At 33.6% G+C, this 17,480-nt stretch overlaps 2 protein-coding genes across 2 annotated transcripts in view; one reads left to right on the forward strand and one right to left on the reverse strand.

Moving 5' to 3' along the window:
- The window catches only part of LOC138700260 (uncharacterized), a 280,196-nt gene extending 271,429 nt beyond the window's left edge, over positions 1 to 8,767 (reverse strand). The window contains exon 1 of the mRNA XM_069826755.1: positions 8,629 to 8,767. The gene's annotated coding sequence lies outside the window, so the exon portion shown is untranslated. The remainder of the gene's footprint in view (positions 1 to 8,628) is intronic.
- A 7,124-nt stretch (positions 8,768 to 15,891) lies between these two features.
- Positions 15,892 to 17,480, forward strand: part of LOC138700261 (2-hydroxyacyl-CoA lyase 1-like) — a 49,681-nt gene continuing 48,092 nt past the window's right edge. Inside the window, exon 1 of the mRNA XM_069826757.1 lies at positions 15,892 to 16,026. Coding sequence (XP_069682858.1) covers positions 15,913 to 16,026 — 114 coding nt within the window. The 5' untranslated portion in view covers positions 15,892 to 15,912. The remainder of the gene's footprint in view (positions 16,027 to 17,480) is intronic.

Consider the following 17,480-nt stretch of genomic DNA (forward strand, 5'->3'; position numbering starts at 1 on the left):
TTGAGGGAGAACCGCACCTGGTGATGAGATGGAACAGTTGCACGTGGGTTTTCATATGCCCATACATGTGATTGTGGAATTTTGTTATGCCATCTCGTGTGAACTGTTCGGATTTACACCACACTGCTGCAAGAACCACTGACAGAACCTAACTCGTGCAGGGTAATCTGCTGGTGAGAGGGCCTGTACACGTTGCAAATGATAAGGATACAATTGATACTCTTTCAACAGTCTCCGGACAGTCGTATGAGGAACATTGACTTGCAACGCTACCCTTCGTGTGCTGATGTCATGTTCACAGCCTCCAGAATCTCCTCCTGTACTTCTGGAGTTGTAGATCTTGGTCGTCTCCTTCCCAAACCAGGAGAGTGAAATGTGTTATAGTGTGTCAGTGAAATGTGCCCTAAAGTGTCAGTGAAATGCGTCATAGTGCCACTACAGTGAGATGAGAATAAAGTGAAAGACTATTGAAACTTATGTAGGGCCTATACATAATTATGTAGGTTGTAATGTAAAATTAGGTATTTTATTTATGTTTTATTATTATTGTGTTAAATTATATTGTGTATTCTTATTGTATTGTGTATTGTATAATTGTATTGTGTATTGCTTATCATTTTTTTGTGTATTGTTTATATTGTGTATACCATTGCCACCAGGTGCTTGCCCACTTGCAGTGTAAATAAATACATACATACATCATCATCATCATCCTCATCCTCTTATCGTGTCCTCCTTTCAGAAGATCGATTCCAAATATGCCTCCATTCGTCTCTGTCTTTCCAAGCTTTTTTCCTGTTTATTTAATCTCACTTGTATCCCCATTCTTGCAAGTTCTTCTGAATTTTATCTATTCATCTTTCGCGTAGTTTTCCCATTAGCCATCTGCCTTTCACTTTTAAATTTAATATTCTCTTTAACAGCCTTTTCCTTTCCATTCTGTTAAGGTGTTCAAACTATTGTAATCTCTTATTTTCTAATTATGTTGTTAATTTTCCAACCTTCAGAGTTTCCGTGATTATGTCGTTTCATGTTTTGGCTCTTCATGTCTTCTAGATAATACCTCGCAGGGTTTTCATCTCTGAGGCTTGAATTCTGCTCAGATTTTTTTTTTTTTTTTTGTGTATGTCCAGGTTTCTGAAGCATATGTCAAGAAGTATAATGTATGAAACAAAATGTGCTTACAAAGATAAAATACCAACACCACATTTACATATTAAAATAGCAGATGGACAAAGACGAAATAGAAATTTTTAATTTTCATGGTATAAGAAATATCCTTGGCTAAAAGGGTGCTATGAGGTAAATAAGTTAAAGACTCTATTGCTTAGTGTTTCATTTCGGAACTCTACGCTCCTATTGAAAGCCCTGAACCACCAGACTCCCTCATATATCAGAATATTTTCTACAACTCCCGTGACTCCACTTGCAAGATCGACATTTAGTACATTCTCTTTGCCTGCTATATCGAATTATACCGTACATGATTCCACACCCAACTATCTTGCCTCTCGGTTTACTCTCCTAGCTTCACACCATAATCGTAATACACGTTCACAGCACAATCTGTTGCTATCAATACCACGTCATCAGACATCTCTGTACTCAAGTTCTTTCTCAATAGCCATGGCCCGCTCATGGAATTCGCTGCTGCTGGAAATCAGGGGTAGTCTTAGTCCTCAGTTGTTTAAAATTAGGTTGTTTAGAAATATTTTAAATGCACAGAATTAGTTTTTTTAGGTATAATTTTGATTTATTATTATTATTATTATTATTATTATTATTATTATTATTATTATTATTATTATTATTATTATTTTACACAGTCATTACTTTATTTTTCCATTAATACTAATATCTAGGTAATTGTCATTGTCTCAATGTAACACGTACTGTGCTGATCATACTAATTGTACTATTCCTTTAGCTGTGAGATTATATTCATATATATTAATCCTTTTTTTTAAGTTAATACTTGTATACTAGAATGTATTTTCCTGTTTGTGATTATGTATTCAGTCTCTTTTTTTATTATAGGGCCTATATATTTTTTTTTACTATTATTATTTTAAAGTTAATATTGATTGTGTATATGTATTAAATCTTTATTTTTACTTTATTATGTTTATTATTATTTTTAAGTTAATATTTGTATACCGGTATGTATTTTTCTGTATGTGATTTGATCCTGGCTGAGTGGAAGAGAAGGCCTGATGGCCTTAACTCTGCCAGGGAAAATAAAACTATTATTATTATTATTATTATTATTATTATTATTATTATTATTATTATTATTATTATTTCCTATTGCTATACCTGTATTCTGTTTGGGGGTGAAAACGAGTGGTCATCATCTTCTTGTGGGGACTGTGTCACAAAAAATTTTATAGAAAAGCCGATAAACATCTATTCTATAAAAAGATACAAGTTAAGCAGGTTTTTTCAGGATACCCAGTATTTACACCTTAGCTTCGCCACTACTGAGGACAATGCTATGGCTAAACAATGCTCCACTTAATCTCTTTGTGGACAGCCACAATTGGAACACTGCTCTACGATAGAGATTTAAAACAGAGTAAAGGAGGAACTAATAGACATACTCGCATTTTGGACACCATGCTTCTTCTAGATGCAGTGACTGGCTGCATACCTTCCATATAAATGAAGACAAAGCAGGAAGAAAGCTTCATTTCGTATGTCTGTGGTGTTGAAATAAATCTCCAGTATTTATTTATTTCATCAATCTTTGTTCAGTCATGGCGGATTAGATGTATTCCAGTTCTTAATCCGCCATCACTCTCAATACAAATATAACAAAAACTAATACAGTACATATTGAACCTATAAGTATCCTCTGTTTACAATAATAATAATAATAATCAACTAATAAGTATAGCTCTTGTATTTAAAACTCCTACTTTAGCTTTTTCATTTTTATGCTCAATCTCTTAAGAATTATTCTGTTAACTTCATTGACTACTCTTCATAGTTTCTTATCGTGTAACTACTCAACATTTATAATTCCATCTCCGTTAGAGCTTTGACTTTCTCTTCCCATCTAATTTTAACTCTAAAAAGAAATTTTCCTAATTTATGCAGATTGCTGGCGTTTAGGTGACCATTCATTGTTTTATAAGCTACTATAGCGTTTATTTGTAGAAATTTTTTATCCATCCAACTGTTTCTCAAATCATTCATTGCCTGACACTTCAATGCAATATGTATTGCGTCTTCAGCTAGTCCACACAAAGGACATTTATCCTCCTCCTCTATGTTCCCTCTCTTATTCTTGAGTCTCCAGATACCTAATCTCTACCATGCCATTCCCGTTCTCTCTTCCCTTGAATTTAGTCTAACATATTCTTCCTGTTCCCAAAACTGCTTAACCTCCCTATTGTATTTTAGTGATCCTAGGTCTTTAATATTACTAAAAACATCTTGTCTCGAAATTTCGTTTGCCCTTTCTTTTAGTATTCTTCCACTAGTTTTCGTGTTTATAGACCCTAGTTCTCTCCATAGCCAATTTAGACCTAATCTGCTTATTTCTCGTTCCAGCTCTTTCAGCCAATTTGATTTCCAATTAGCGGCTTTCATACAAAAGATACATGTTTTCATAACTGCCGAATCATTCCTACACAGAATATTACCTAAATATTTTATTTTTCTTTCTAGAATAATTCCCAGACTCGAATCGGTTTCCATCTCTAGTAACGCTGCCAGGTTAGAAGCATTCTCCAGTATTCCTAGAAATTTTTTACACATACTTACTTACTTACTTTTTCGATGTTTCTGCTGAATAATCTACTACCCCAGATCTCAATATTATATAATATTTTTTATTCTACTAGTGCATTATAGATGTTGACAAAATTCTTCACCCCAATATTCGGCCATTTATTTAGGCCTTTGTCTACTGCTTGGAGTGCATTTTTTCCTTTATTCCGTGCCAATTCATTTTGCAACTTCCAATTTCCCTTACTGTCTATTACCACTCCTAGGTACTTGAATCTGGAAACACAATCAATTGGAATAATCTTCAGTATTATATGGACATAAAGCATTCTTCTCAAAGCAGCTTTTTGTATGACTTGAATAATTTTTCCGTTTCATGCTTTAGGCACGTGATAATGTTCATGCTAAATTACTAGATGGTAACATCAACTCCTTTTGTGTGAGATCGTGCGTATTTGCTTGCTTTCCGCAGACAACCAATACGCGGTAAGTGTGAAATACCACATTCAGTATTCCCAACGTAACACACATAACAATTTCCCTATTCTTACCGCTTAAGCTTCATATTCATTTTACTGCTTTAGGCTTTTAACATATTATTTTTAAAGATGTTCAATATAGTAATAATTATAAATTGGAAACTTACCACTGCAATTTCACCTAAATTGCACTGTTAATTTTTGTTTTTAAATATTTGCAAAAATTAAGTAAATTCTACAACACCACAAAAGTTACTGCATTTGTAATGCAAGTAACATTAAGGAAGCCGTGAAAAAATCAACAAGATTCCAGACTCAACATAGACTGGGGGAAAAAATAGACAGACGTATATCACGGCCTGCTGCAGTATAGTAAACACAGAAAACATTTTATAGGAACAATGTTGAAGATAGATATATTTGTTTTCCAAAGTTGCCATCATTGAACAGAAACCAAGATGGAGATTTCATTGCAACTAATTAGAAATTCCTCTTTCAGGTATGTAATAAACGATCTTTGCACAAAATAATGTACGATACACGAGCGGTATGCTTGTTTTCATGTTCTCGGAAATTAAAAAAGCTCAACTACGTTTCGCTTTTTCAATCTTATCCTCGAATATGAAAACTTCAACATACCGCTCTTGTAACGCATATTACTATTGCACCAAAAGTGGACAAGAAATATTTTTCCCACTCTGTCTTCAAATATAGTCTAACACCGTAACATGTTTACAAATCACATCATCATCATCATCATCATCATCAATAGCATTACAGCACAGTGTGGGCCTCAGCTGCCTTAAAGATTTTCCTCCACTGTTCTCTCCTTAGCCACACTCCATCAATTTCTTATATCAGTACTCAATTAAATTCTTTGTATCTTCCTACACTCAAACTATCCATACACTGAGAATTGGGCCTTTCTACCCTTATTCCTTCTAATTTTATATTCTATGTTCTTTTAACAGTGTATTCTTTGTTCATCCTCTGATTATGTCCCATCCATGTTAATCTGGCTGCTTTTCAAATTATACAGAGTTGGTATAAAACATTTCCTTGATTCCATTATCAATGTTTTATAAACAGTATGAGGCTTGAAGTATTGAAACATACATACATGAAACGAGCAAATCACCGGGCTTTGTTTCAAATTTCGTGTCATTAACTTAATATGCAAGTTTGACAATTAGACGACTAAGTACACTATAAGAAATGGCGCTAACAGGAGAAGAGGATGTAAGGAGCATTGTTTCAAATCAAATTATATCCAAAAAAAAAAAAAAAAACAACAAATTTTACAGGAAGAACGAAAAACTGATTACTTCTAATCTGGCTAATTTTTCACAAAGTGAAAAATGTGAAATTATTATGCTTGAGGTATTACATAAGTTAGGTCAGATGCAACAGTGTTCATGGGTAAGATAGTTATATATGATAAAAGTAATATAATACAGTTATATGAACACTTTTTAATGGTTGAATAAAATTAATAAAATCGGTTAAAAACCATACATGTTTCGGAGGAATGCTCCTCCATCTTCAGTGGTAGTACCACGACGCTGGTACAGTTGTTCGACCACGTAACGTAGCTTAAGGAAGACTGACTGGTACAGTTGTTCGACCGCGTAACGTAGCTTAAGGAAGACTGACTGGTCAGTCTTCCTTAAGGTATGTTATGCGGTCGAACAACTGTACCAGCATCGTGGTACTACCACTGAAGATGGAGGAGCATTCCTCCGAAACATGTATGGTTTTTAACCGATTTTATTAATTTTATTCAACCATTAAAAAGTGTTCATATAACTGTATTATATTACTTTTATCATATATAACTATGCTTGAGGTATACTTCTAGGAACTTGAAAAAATGAAATCACTTTACAATAAAATTGTATTCTTCAAATTGAAGGAACATAATGTTGTTCATAATACGTTTTGATCCAATAAAATTGTACAAATGTACAAGTTTTGTCACACATACTTTATAAGTCCCAGCCATCTCGATGCAGTGATCCTGCCTGCCTACCTGCACCTTTCCACCGGGCACAACTTTCACAGCAACATCCCATCCTTATTTTGGTGCTAAATTGGTGTTGGCACTCAAGTTTTCTTTCGTTTACGGTCCATATGAATTGACTAGAAGCCAAGTACATAAATAAATTTTTACCTTAATGTGGTAACGCAATTGTAAAAAAATAACTTAAAAATTAAAAGTAAACATAAAAATAAAAAGAAAATTTTACATACAGTAATGCAATAGGCCTAGTATTGGTAATATAGTGAAAAAATTCAACTTTAACAGCACGAACACATAGACCTACTACTGCATTAAAAAATCACAATATTGGACCTACCAGTCTAAGAACTCAGTAGGGCGAAAGAACCTGGCCAACCTACCCAATTATCTTCTGGCTTAGTTGTCTCACGAGTAATACCTGATTGGTGTACTTATGAGTAAGGCTAGGATTCTTAGGCAAATAAATATTTATTTGCACTGCAATAGAAACTCGTAATTGTGTTCTAAGTTTCGGGCAAGGTCACCTGAGCATACATTTTAAATTTTATTTCACACAAAAACACACATTTTGAATTTTTTAATGTAAATACATATTTTCAAATAGGCCTATTCACATAAAAACACAAAAATTAAGTTTTCATCGAATAATTTTCAACAAAATCCTCATTTCAGAGTAATCATCACCCGAATGTTCAGTGCAGTTGCTTAGATGTGACAGCTGGCAATTGTTTTCGGAAATGCTTGTCTGAGGACCTGTGGAATTGCAGTCTGCTCTCTCACCACAAGCAATAAAAGAGCTGTCACCACTAAAAAACTGTACTGTAACTAACACACATAAACATTGATGTATAATTTAGGAGTGCCTTGTAAGTTATCATAACCTTGATTCAGGAAGCAATTATAATTTCACAAACATCAGTTGCCTCCGTTTTCGTTTTCAATATTAAACATGTCTCTAGAGAGTGCATGTTGCTTCTCAACGGCCAGGGTGCTCTTTTTCCCAGTACAAGGCAATGTTCAGCAATAATCGTCAGTCATTTGTGATAGACAGCTTGAGGATGAATCTCATTGTGTACTGTAATTCTTCAGCAGTTGACGATACAGCATAATTTATACTGGTGAGTACTGCATATTGTTTATATTCACATAAAATAATTGAAACATAGACCTAATTAAATATTTTTTCTTTTTGTTACATATTTTCCCGATTTTTAGCACATAAAAAATAAATAGGCTGTTTTCCCTATTTTTAGCGCTTCAAAATCCGAGCCCTACTTACTTACGAGGTTCAAACCTGTCTTCAGACAGTTGACTAAATTTAATAACAAGAATGCAGTAAATTATACCTAAGTTACATAGGGGGGGAAGGTCGAAACGGACTTCGGCAACAGAATGAGGTAGTGCAGTCGGCACCACGCTCTGACTGCCAATTACCCCCAAGACTAGGCGGCCCACTCAATTTGATAGGAGGCTGAGTGAACCTTGGGGCCTTCAATTGAATTGAATCTAATGGAGGAGGGCACTATGGCCCAGCACTGCGACCTGTTAAGATGTATTGCGCTAACCCTCTGGTGACGCATTCTCAAACCCACACTGGCTGACCACACTAAGTTTCTCTGTGTGCCTAGGTTTCGAACCCACTCGTCCCTAGGCCAGCACCTTCCATGAGTCGCCAGCCGGCGTGCGGGGAGCGCTACGGAATGATAACGAAATGGAGAAATGGCAGCGGAATGATGTAAATGCTTAATTTGGGGAAAAACGGGAGAACCCCAAAAAACCCCCAACTGTGACCTTGTCCACCACAAGTGCCACTATGGATTATCCCAGACCTGACCTGACAGGGAATCGAACCCGGGCCGTCTGTGTGACAGCAGTCTGACCATTCAACCACACCTCGGGGCCTACATAAAGGTATAAAAACACTACGGAGGGCCAATGACACCAGAAAACGTGTCTCATTTAAAAGTAACGCTGCAAAAATCTGTCAAAATGAGAAATACACTAGTTTAGCGTTCTAACCTTGTTTTTACATTAGACGTCATACCTACTGTCATATTGAATTGAAATATAATTTTATCACAGTAATTCTAACATCAATTCGTCATATCATTTAGAGACCTATCAAAATATAAAATACGAAAATCCCCTGTATATATATATATATATATATATATATATATATATATATATATATATATATATATATATATATATTTTCTTAATTCTCACTCTTCACAATTCGAATACTAGATTAAAATATATTACATCTACATATAAAGTAAATACTGGTAAGATTACTTATATAGCCTATAATGAAGAGTTGAGGTTATCCTACTCGAATAGTAAAGAAAGAAATAACATCAATGTTTATGGTTTTATATTTAAATAAAAACTTACCGGTACTTGAAATCTTGTTAATATTCACACGCAACAGAATAGATATTTTATGCTGTCACTGTATCAATACAACAAACAACACATACCACGATGACAGATATCGGTATGTTTATCCGCGCCAACCATGCACAGATGTAAATTTGAGGTTATGGTTCTGGTTCTGGTTCAAACGGTCCGTACGTACTTATGTCTTTCTTGCAGACATACAGTTGCGATTGTTGATTAATGCCAACAGTGACAAAGTGTTCTTTTTTATCTTATGTTCTCAGTTTCTTAAAACTCCAACTCGATTAATGAATAATAATTTACACTCTTTCCACTCCTTTATATTAATAATGTGAATTAATAATCCCCAGATTGCAAGAATTAGTTACAAGACAGACTTTTCCATTGTTAGCGCCAACATACTTTATTTTCTTATGCATTAAAATGTAGTCAGTTGTATTATGCAATTTCATATGAATAAAATATTAATACTTCTTATGCTCTCCTCATAATCAGAGCAGTTGCTCTGACGAGAGTACCGGTACGGTAATTAATCAGTTCAAGAGATTCTTTTTCATTCCTCTGAAACAGAAATGAGGAATTTCTTATTATATTACTCATGACAAGTTTTCATTGAGTATCGGTAGCAATTTTCTTCAGTTTATACATCACCCAATATGAAGTAGGAGTAGGCCCCTATTCTTTGGACCAGTGGTTTCCAAACCTTTTGAAGACATGGCCCACTTTTGGGCAAGACTTTCTTTTGGGACCCTCCCCACCTCCAATTACCGTAGGCCTACCGGTACTAAATCCCATTCAAAAATACAAATCCTTGTAAAATTGAAAAGAAGCATAATTTTACTCAAAACCTTTGGATACCACCCAAAGAACGACCAAAATAGAAATATATGGTGCAACAATAACACTGCCCACAATCCATTGCTCGACTCACCGGTAAGCTGTAGCAGCGTGAACGGACGTTCAGTTTCATTACGGTACGGTAGGTCTAAATTATTAGTTAAGGGTTACCGAATGAATGAATGAAAACTAATGTAGATCTTACCTTTCATCAAAGCAGCTGTTGAAAATGATGTAACTTGCAGCATTCTCGATACAAATTTTACATCAAGTTAAAAAATTCCGAAACACTCGTATAGTATCTCCGCCTCTGAAATTTCACATATCGCTCGTCTGATTTCATTTTCCAAGGCTTCAAGAGTATATGGATTGTTCTTGTACACTTTCTATTTTAAAGTTCCCCACAAATAAAAATCATAGGCACTTAAATCGGGGGAACGAGGAGTCCAAAGTAGGTACACAACTAATTATTCGCTCATCGAACACCTGTTCTAATGCATGCATTGAATTCTGAGCTGTATGAATAGTGGCGTTATTCTGTTGGAAGTGGGCATATTAAGTTTCTTTCTCAGTCAACATTTAAAAAATTGGCTGCAGTATGTTTTACACATATCGTTCCGAGTTAATGATATCATAAAAGAAAATAGGGCCAGTGATTTTGCATGAAGTAATGCCACACCAAACACTGATTTTCTGATCGTGAAGAGTATTTTCATGCACTACATGAGGATTGTCAGTGTCCCAATACCTTGAATACTTAGAATTCACATATTCACTTAAACGGAAATAAGCTTCGTCCATCATAATTAAAAGAGAAGAAGCGACAATACCATCATAGACAGATTGCAGCATCCACCAATAGAAATTTACGCAGGCAGCTGGATCCCATTGTGCTAACTGATGAACCACTCACACTTTGTAAGAATGAAAGTGTAACATTTTCAGTCTCTGTAATGCTGATCTTTGTGAAATATCGCACTCCTGCTCCAATCGGCATGAAGATTTCCTCGGGATGGTTTCAATTCTTGAATATCTGCAAGCTTCTCTTCTATTAGGACTCTGTTTCTCGCCATTTTCTGAATAACTTAGTTTTGTATTATTTCAAAGGCACGGAACTGATATAGAAACTTGCGAATGGTACCGTCATACAATAATTTCATCTTTATATATTATAGTACTGCACAACGGATATTTCTAGTTCAGGCATTTCTCTTAAAGAAGAAATTGTATGACGGTACGAATTGTTTCGCCAAAGAAGACTGTACTGAAGCAAAGGTAATGTGGTACCACACTAAAAGCAGTAAATTCTAATAAGAAAAGAAAGAAAGAAAGAAAGAAAATAATAAGAGAAGCCAAAATGTCGGCAAATCACACCAAAGGGATCATTATTCCGAAGTTTTAAGTTATATATTTTTACACATTTTGGCGTATAATAGATATTTAGGCATATATTACATATTTTAGATATTTTGAAGGATATTGCATATCTTGAAAGAACACACTTTTTTTTTCACCAATTTTCCCCCAACTTAATTCATAAGTTACATATTTGAAAATTATTTATAAAGTTTGTCCCTTCATCTCAAATGCATAAAAATAATTTAATAATTGAAAATAATGATGCATTCTGTAAAAAATGGACACCCCTTTGCCATGCTAACAGTTTGTATATCCCTTAAAAAGTAATGGTAAAGTAGGAACAAATACCAATTGGAAGGGGAGGTCATTGACTCGTAATAGTAATACAAGTCTTAAAAGTATTTTACGTAGAGGCATAAATATGTATAATAAAATGCCAAGCTCCATAATAAGTAGTAAACAAAAGAAGTTTAAAAGCATAGTCAACAGGTTGCTGCTGCATCATGTGCCATATACTGTAGAGGAATTTATGTCTTTAGACCTTGCATGAAAGCAGGGGCGTGTTTTGCGGACCGGCGGTAGCCCAAGGAAATTACAAAAGAAAAAGTTTATAATATAACATAATGTAATAATTTTGTATTATTAGTTTTACCATAGTAATTAAAATTAAAGTAATTGTTAGATTTATATGCGCTCTCTGCTCTCGAAAAGAAACAAGTTGTCAAGGCGGCATCGCTGGAGAAACCGCTTGCTACGTGAGGTAGCCTGTGACCGTTTCGCTCATGCTGTCCTGTCGCACAACTGCCCGTCCCCCCCCGCTCCCTTATGTTTCCATCGTGCACTGTAGGCGGGCGAGTTGCCGCTCTCGTGATCGGTTTCTTCGCAGGCGCGAAGCAGCAATAGCTTAGTATGCTAGCAATTGAATGTGATTGTGTTCTTGCAGTGCATTATTTTAAATCTGTGATTTGTTCGAGTGTCTAAGAGTTATAATAATTGTGAATTATTAAGTTTTTAATTTCCCAATTAAGTGATATTGTGAAAAATATGGCAGAACAAGTTTCTGGAGAGGTTTGTGTTGAAAATGACTGTGTAATAGAAGGTTTATTAAAAGTGCCCTTTAACCGTCATACATAACAACGAGAAAGTTGAAATTGTGAAAATGGAAAGACCAACTCCTGAGTTAAATTTGTCCATGGACGTAAAAGAAAAACAGCGAGAGTACACACGCCATTTCACTTCAACATCATATGGTAAGTGGAATTGGTTGTGTGGTACTTCTAAACTGTCTAAACTATTTTGCTGGCCATGTTTGTTATTTAGCCGCGAAACTAATGTGTGGTCAAAAGAGGGGTTTTCTAATATGAACTCCCTTCGAACGGCAGTCCTAGAATAGGACAAATCAAAAGCTCATATTTGTAGTAGCATGAACTTTGCAAACTTTGGGAAGACAAGAATTGATTTACAGCTAGATAAGCGAAAAGCTCTACACATCAACCAACACAATGCTCTTGTGAAAAAAAAATCGGGAGATTTTACTGCATCTTATTAACGCAGTCTGCTTTCTAGGAAAACAAGAATTGGCTTTTCGGGGTCATAACGAGAGTGTGGAATCAGACAATATAGGAAATTATATTGAATATTTAAGTTCCTTAAGTGAATTTGACCATTTACTGGCCAAATCATCTTGAGAGTTCAACAGTATTTCGTGGTACTTCTCTCGCAGTTCAGAATGACTTAATATTTGCTATAAGTGGGGTTATGATAAAGAACATAAAACCTTTTGTGGCCATTGTTGTTGATGAAACAAGTTACTGCTCTAATCAGAGTCAATTGTCCACTGTTTTAAGATACGTCGACAGTACTGCCAATGTTCAAGAACGGTTTATAGGATTCACAAATGTCAGTTCGGACAAAATTGCTGCTGCTTTGTTTCAGCATGTGGAAGGTGTTATAGCAGAATACAATGTCGGCAATAACTTAATTGCACAGACATACGATGGTGCTTCAGTTATGGCGGGAAATATTAATGGCTTAAAAACAAAAGTTCAAGAAAAGTATCCTCAAGCACTATTTGTCCATTGTTACAGCCATGTTCTCAATTTAGTTTTGCAACAAACTACTTCATCCATTCCAGAATGCCGCATTTTTTTCAAAACACTGTCGGGTTTAGCTGCATTTTTCTCATCATCTCCTAAAAGATCAGAAAACTCAAGGAATTTATGAACAAGAAACTCCCAAACATAGCACCAACTAGATTGAATTTTACATCTCGGCTTGTAAATACGTAAAGGAATACAGAGAAAAACTGACTGCTTTCTTTAAAAATATCATTTGTAATGACTCTGAAGAAAACTGGGATGATCCTGTAAATGTGCAGGCTCAAGGATATTTGAATTTTTTCACACAGTTTCAGAATATATTTCTTCTTGAAGTCTATGCTAGAGTGTTCGCACATACAGATGTGCTCTACAATATTCTTCAGACAAAAAGTCTAGACATAGCATACTACTTGCAAGAGGTATCAAAGTTAAAAAAAAAATACTATATCCGAGTTCAGATGTAGTGGGTTTCCGTCCATATGGAGTAATATGGAAAATGAAAATTCTTCAGACAATACAATGGAACCACCATTAAAGCGAAGAAAAGGAGATGATGAATTGAAATACAGGCAGCTGTACTACAGCATACTAGATCGTATGCACATGGAAATTACTGACAGATTTTCTGATTATGGAAAGCTTCAGTTCACACATCTTCTAGATTCTCAAAAATTTTCTGCTTATAGAGAAAACTTCCCGAATGAGGCACTAAACAAATTATTTCAGTCCTATAACAGTCACTTTGATCAAGTACGTTTGAAAAATGAATTAAGTGTAATATATTCAGCAGAAGTCTTTGATTTTTCGAACAAACCTATCCATGAAATATTATCTGGCATATATGAAAACCAGCTGAACCAAGTTATTCCTGAAGTCCTTAAATTGGCAACATTAATTGTGACAATACCAGCTACGTCAGCATCGGTAGAAAGAACATTTTCTGCGTTGAAGAGAATAAAATCCTACTGTAGATCAACTCATACACAAGAACGTTTATCCGGCTTGGCACTAATATCCATTGAAAAGTCATTTCTACAGAAACTTTGCAAGTGGCCCAACTGTAATTTCAAGGACGAAGTCATCAACGTATTTTCGTCCCAATCAAGACGTCTGGAATTCACATAAATATGTAAGGAATTTTATTATAGGGATTTAAAAATATATTTTGTGTAATAATAGGGTCAGTGGTAGCCCAAACCCTTTAACCAGTATACGCCACTGCATGAAAGTGCCTACTGATGTGTAATTGTGAAGGCATATAGGTCGTTATTGCTGTTAAGAACATTTCTATTATTATTATTATTATTATTATTATTATTATTATTATTATTGGTATTATTATTATTATTAGTGGTATTATTATTATTATTATTATTATTATTATTATTATTATTATTATTAGTGGTATTATTATTATTATTATTATTATTATTATTATTATTATTATTGGTGGTATTATTATTATTATTATTATTATTATTATTATTATTATTATTATTATTGGTGGTATTATTATTATTATATTATTATTCTTATTATTATTATTTTTATACTATACAGTTCTTCTTAAATCGTGTCAGCAATTAATGTCCTGCAATAACAAAGCTACAAATTCATAAATATGCTTATACTATAAATTAAGACTTAGAAATAAGACTGACGAAGCCATGATTTGTAAAAATTTTTATGGTGAATAAATTACTATTACTATGGTAAAATCGTATTGTGCAAAGTGTGTGTGTGTCGATAGCAGAATATGCAGCCAATAAACAGAGTGTTGTGCGGGGAGCAATTGGTGAGTGTGTTTCACTAGATTTAATGATGTATTGAACAAACTTTTTCCCTGTATGCAAAATACTTAAAGGTGAGTGTGTGTGTAGCTCCCTGAAAACATTGTTCCAAGTATCATTCCTCATCTGAAATACGCGCCAGTTACTTCCTGTTTAGTTGAGAGGTGATTTTCCATTTATAAAAACAGTCTAACAGACAGAAGGCAATCAATGACCGCAGAAAATATGGAAACATATTTAATTATTAATTAAGTCTTCAATCAATCATTAACTGAGGTGTACCTGTAAACTTTTTTGAGTTCTATTTTCTTATCATTGTGCAAAAATACATCATATAAAGCTTAGATTTTAAGTTATACCGTACTTGTTATTTATTACATATTTATCTACATATTTTTTTCATTTTTAGCTACATATTCATGTACACATTTCTCATTTTAATATTACATAAAATCCGGGCTCTAGTCATTACAATAAAAGAAATAGTAGTCAATATAGTAAGTTACCTATCCTCTATTCGTGTATTGTTAAACAACATTTCTAATAGTAGAAATTATTTCGTCTAGAATTATAATTATTATTAAGTCAACATTTCTGTTGACGTTTAAAACGTAATTTCTTCTTTATTTCCATGTTACTGAAAACAGTACTTTTGTTAGTTATTACGAAAAGAGTGTGTGTGTGCGTGCGTGTAGGGAAAAGGAACAGTACACGCTGACGAACGACATGGATCAGCAATCATCCAATCGAGATAATAATCATTTAAGTTTAGCATTGTAAAAAACGCATATATTTCAATAAATCCAGCTCACGAAACTACTGCGTTATAGGTCAACAATCACACCAGAGCAACGTTACAACTGCCTACAAGACAGGCTTAAGAATGTGACCAATTTCACAATAAAATTACGTACGTCTTTGCAGTTGCACTTTTACTTTCTGGAAAAATCATAACTATCCTTACATATTTCTTCACAAACTTACATCAAGTAAATGATAAATCAAGTTTGTATATAAATCATTCCTACACTGTGAGCGCGGTTACAAACAGGTTATTTACAACGTCCATTTGCATAACTAGTTCATGTTTTGTCTTGTATCACATTATAACCTTGATGCTTTTTATCGGTACCTGTACTGTAGTAGCCTACAAGTTTCAGCACTAGTCGGGCTGGTAATAAAAATTTCCACGTATGTGTAGAATAGTTACATTTCCAATTCATACACCAAAATATCACTTCATTAACAAAATGTCTGATATAGATGTTGATGGAAATACAATATTGGCTGAGGCACTTGTTGCACAGGTAAATACAGTGCTCGAAGAAAATGTTGCATATTATTTTATTGCAAACTTATGAAATGTGCGATATATTCTTTTTGCTAAAAATTGTTACATATTATTTTATTGCAAACTTCTGAAATATGCGATATGTATATTATTTTATTGCAACTTATGAAATATGCGATATATTCTTTTTGCTAAAAATTTTTGCATATAATTTTATTGCAAACTTATGAAATATGCGATATATTCTTTTTGTTAAAGAATTGTTGCATATTATTTTATTGCAAACTTCTGAAATATGCGATATGTATATTATTTTATTGAAAACTTATGAAATATGCGATATATATTCTTTTTGTTAAAAATTGTCGCATATTATTTTATTGCAAACTTATGAAATATGCGATATATATGTATATATATATATAGTCTTTTTGCTAAAAATTGTTGCATATTATTTTATTGCAAACTTATGAAACATGCGATATATATATATTATTCTTTTTGCTAAGAAAATAGTTGCATATTATTTTATTGCAAACTTATGAAATATGCGATATATGTAATCCTTTTGCTAGAAAATTGTTGCATATTATATTGCAAACCTATGAAATATGCGATATATATATATATATATATATATATATATATATATATATATATATATGAAGAGTACACGGGAAAAACGAACAATGTCACATTTCCATTAAGAGTGAGATAAGGATCTATTTCAGTATATTACTGCAAAATTTATTGGTGTTTCTACTTGAAATGAAGGAAATGATAAGTGTATCCGTGGTTTTAATTCTCCTTTACCACTTTTGGTAAAAATAACACTAAAGTTTGCAGTAATACAGTGAATTAGATAACGACATCACCCTCAAAGGAATTGTGACATTGTTTGTTTTCCCCGTGTACCTTCATATGCTTAAAAAATTGTTGCGTACTATTTTATTGCAAACTTATGAAATATGAGATATAGGCTATAATATTCTTTTCGCTAAAAAATTGTTGCATATTATTTTATTGCAAACTTATGAAATACGGTACGCGATATATGTATTCTTTTTGCTAGAGAATTGTTGCATATTATAATGCAAACCTATGAAATATGCGATATATATATATATATATATATATATATATATATATATATATATATATATGAAGAGTACACGGGAAAAACCGAACAATGTCACATTTCCATTAAGGGTGAGATAAGGATCTATTTCAGTATATTACTGTAAAATTTATTGGTGTTTCTACTTGAAATGAAGGAAATGATAAGTGTATCCGTGGTTTTAATTCTCCTTTACCACTTTTGGTAAAAATAACACTAAAGTTTGCAGTAATACAGTGAATTAGATAACGACATCATCCTTAAAGGGATTGTGACATTGTTTGTTTTTCCCATGTACCCTTCATATGCTAAAAAAATTGTTGCGTACTATTTTATTGCAAACTTATGAAATA

The sequence above is a fragment of the Periplaneta americana genome, chromosome 5, assembly GCF_040183065.1.
Source record: "Periplaneta americana isolate PAMFEO1 chromosome 5, P.americana_PAMFEO1_priV1, whole genome shotgun sequence".
Taxonomy (NCBI): Eukaryota; Metazoa; Arthropoda; class Insecta; order Blattodea; family Blattidae; genus Periplaneta; species Periplaneta americana.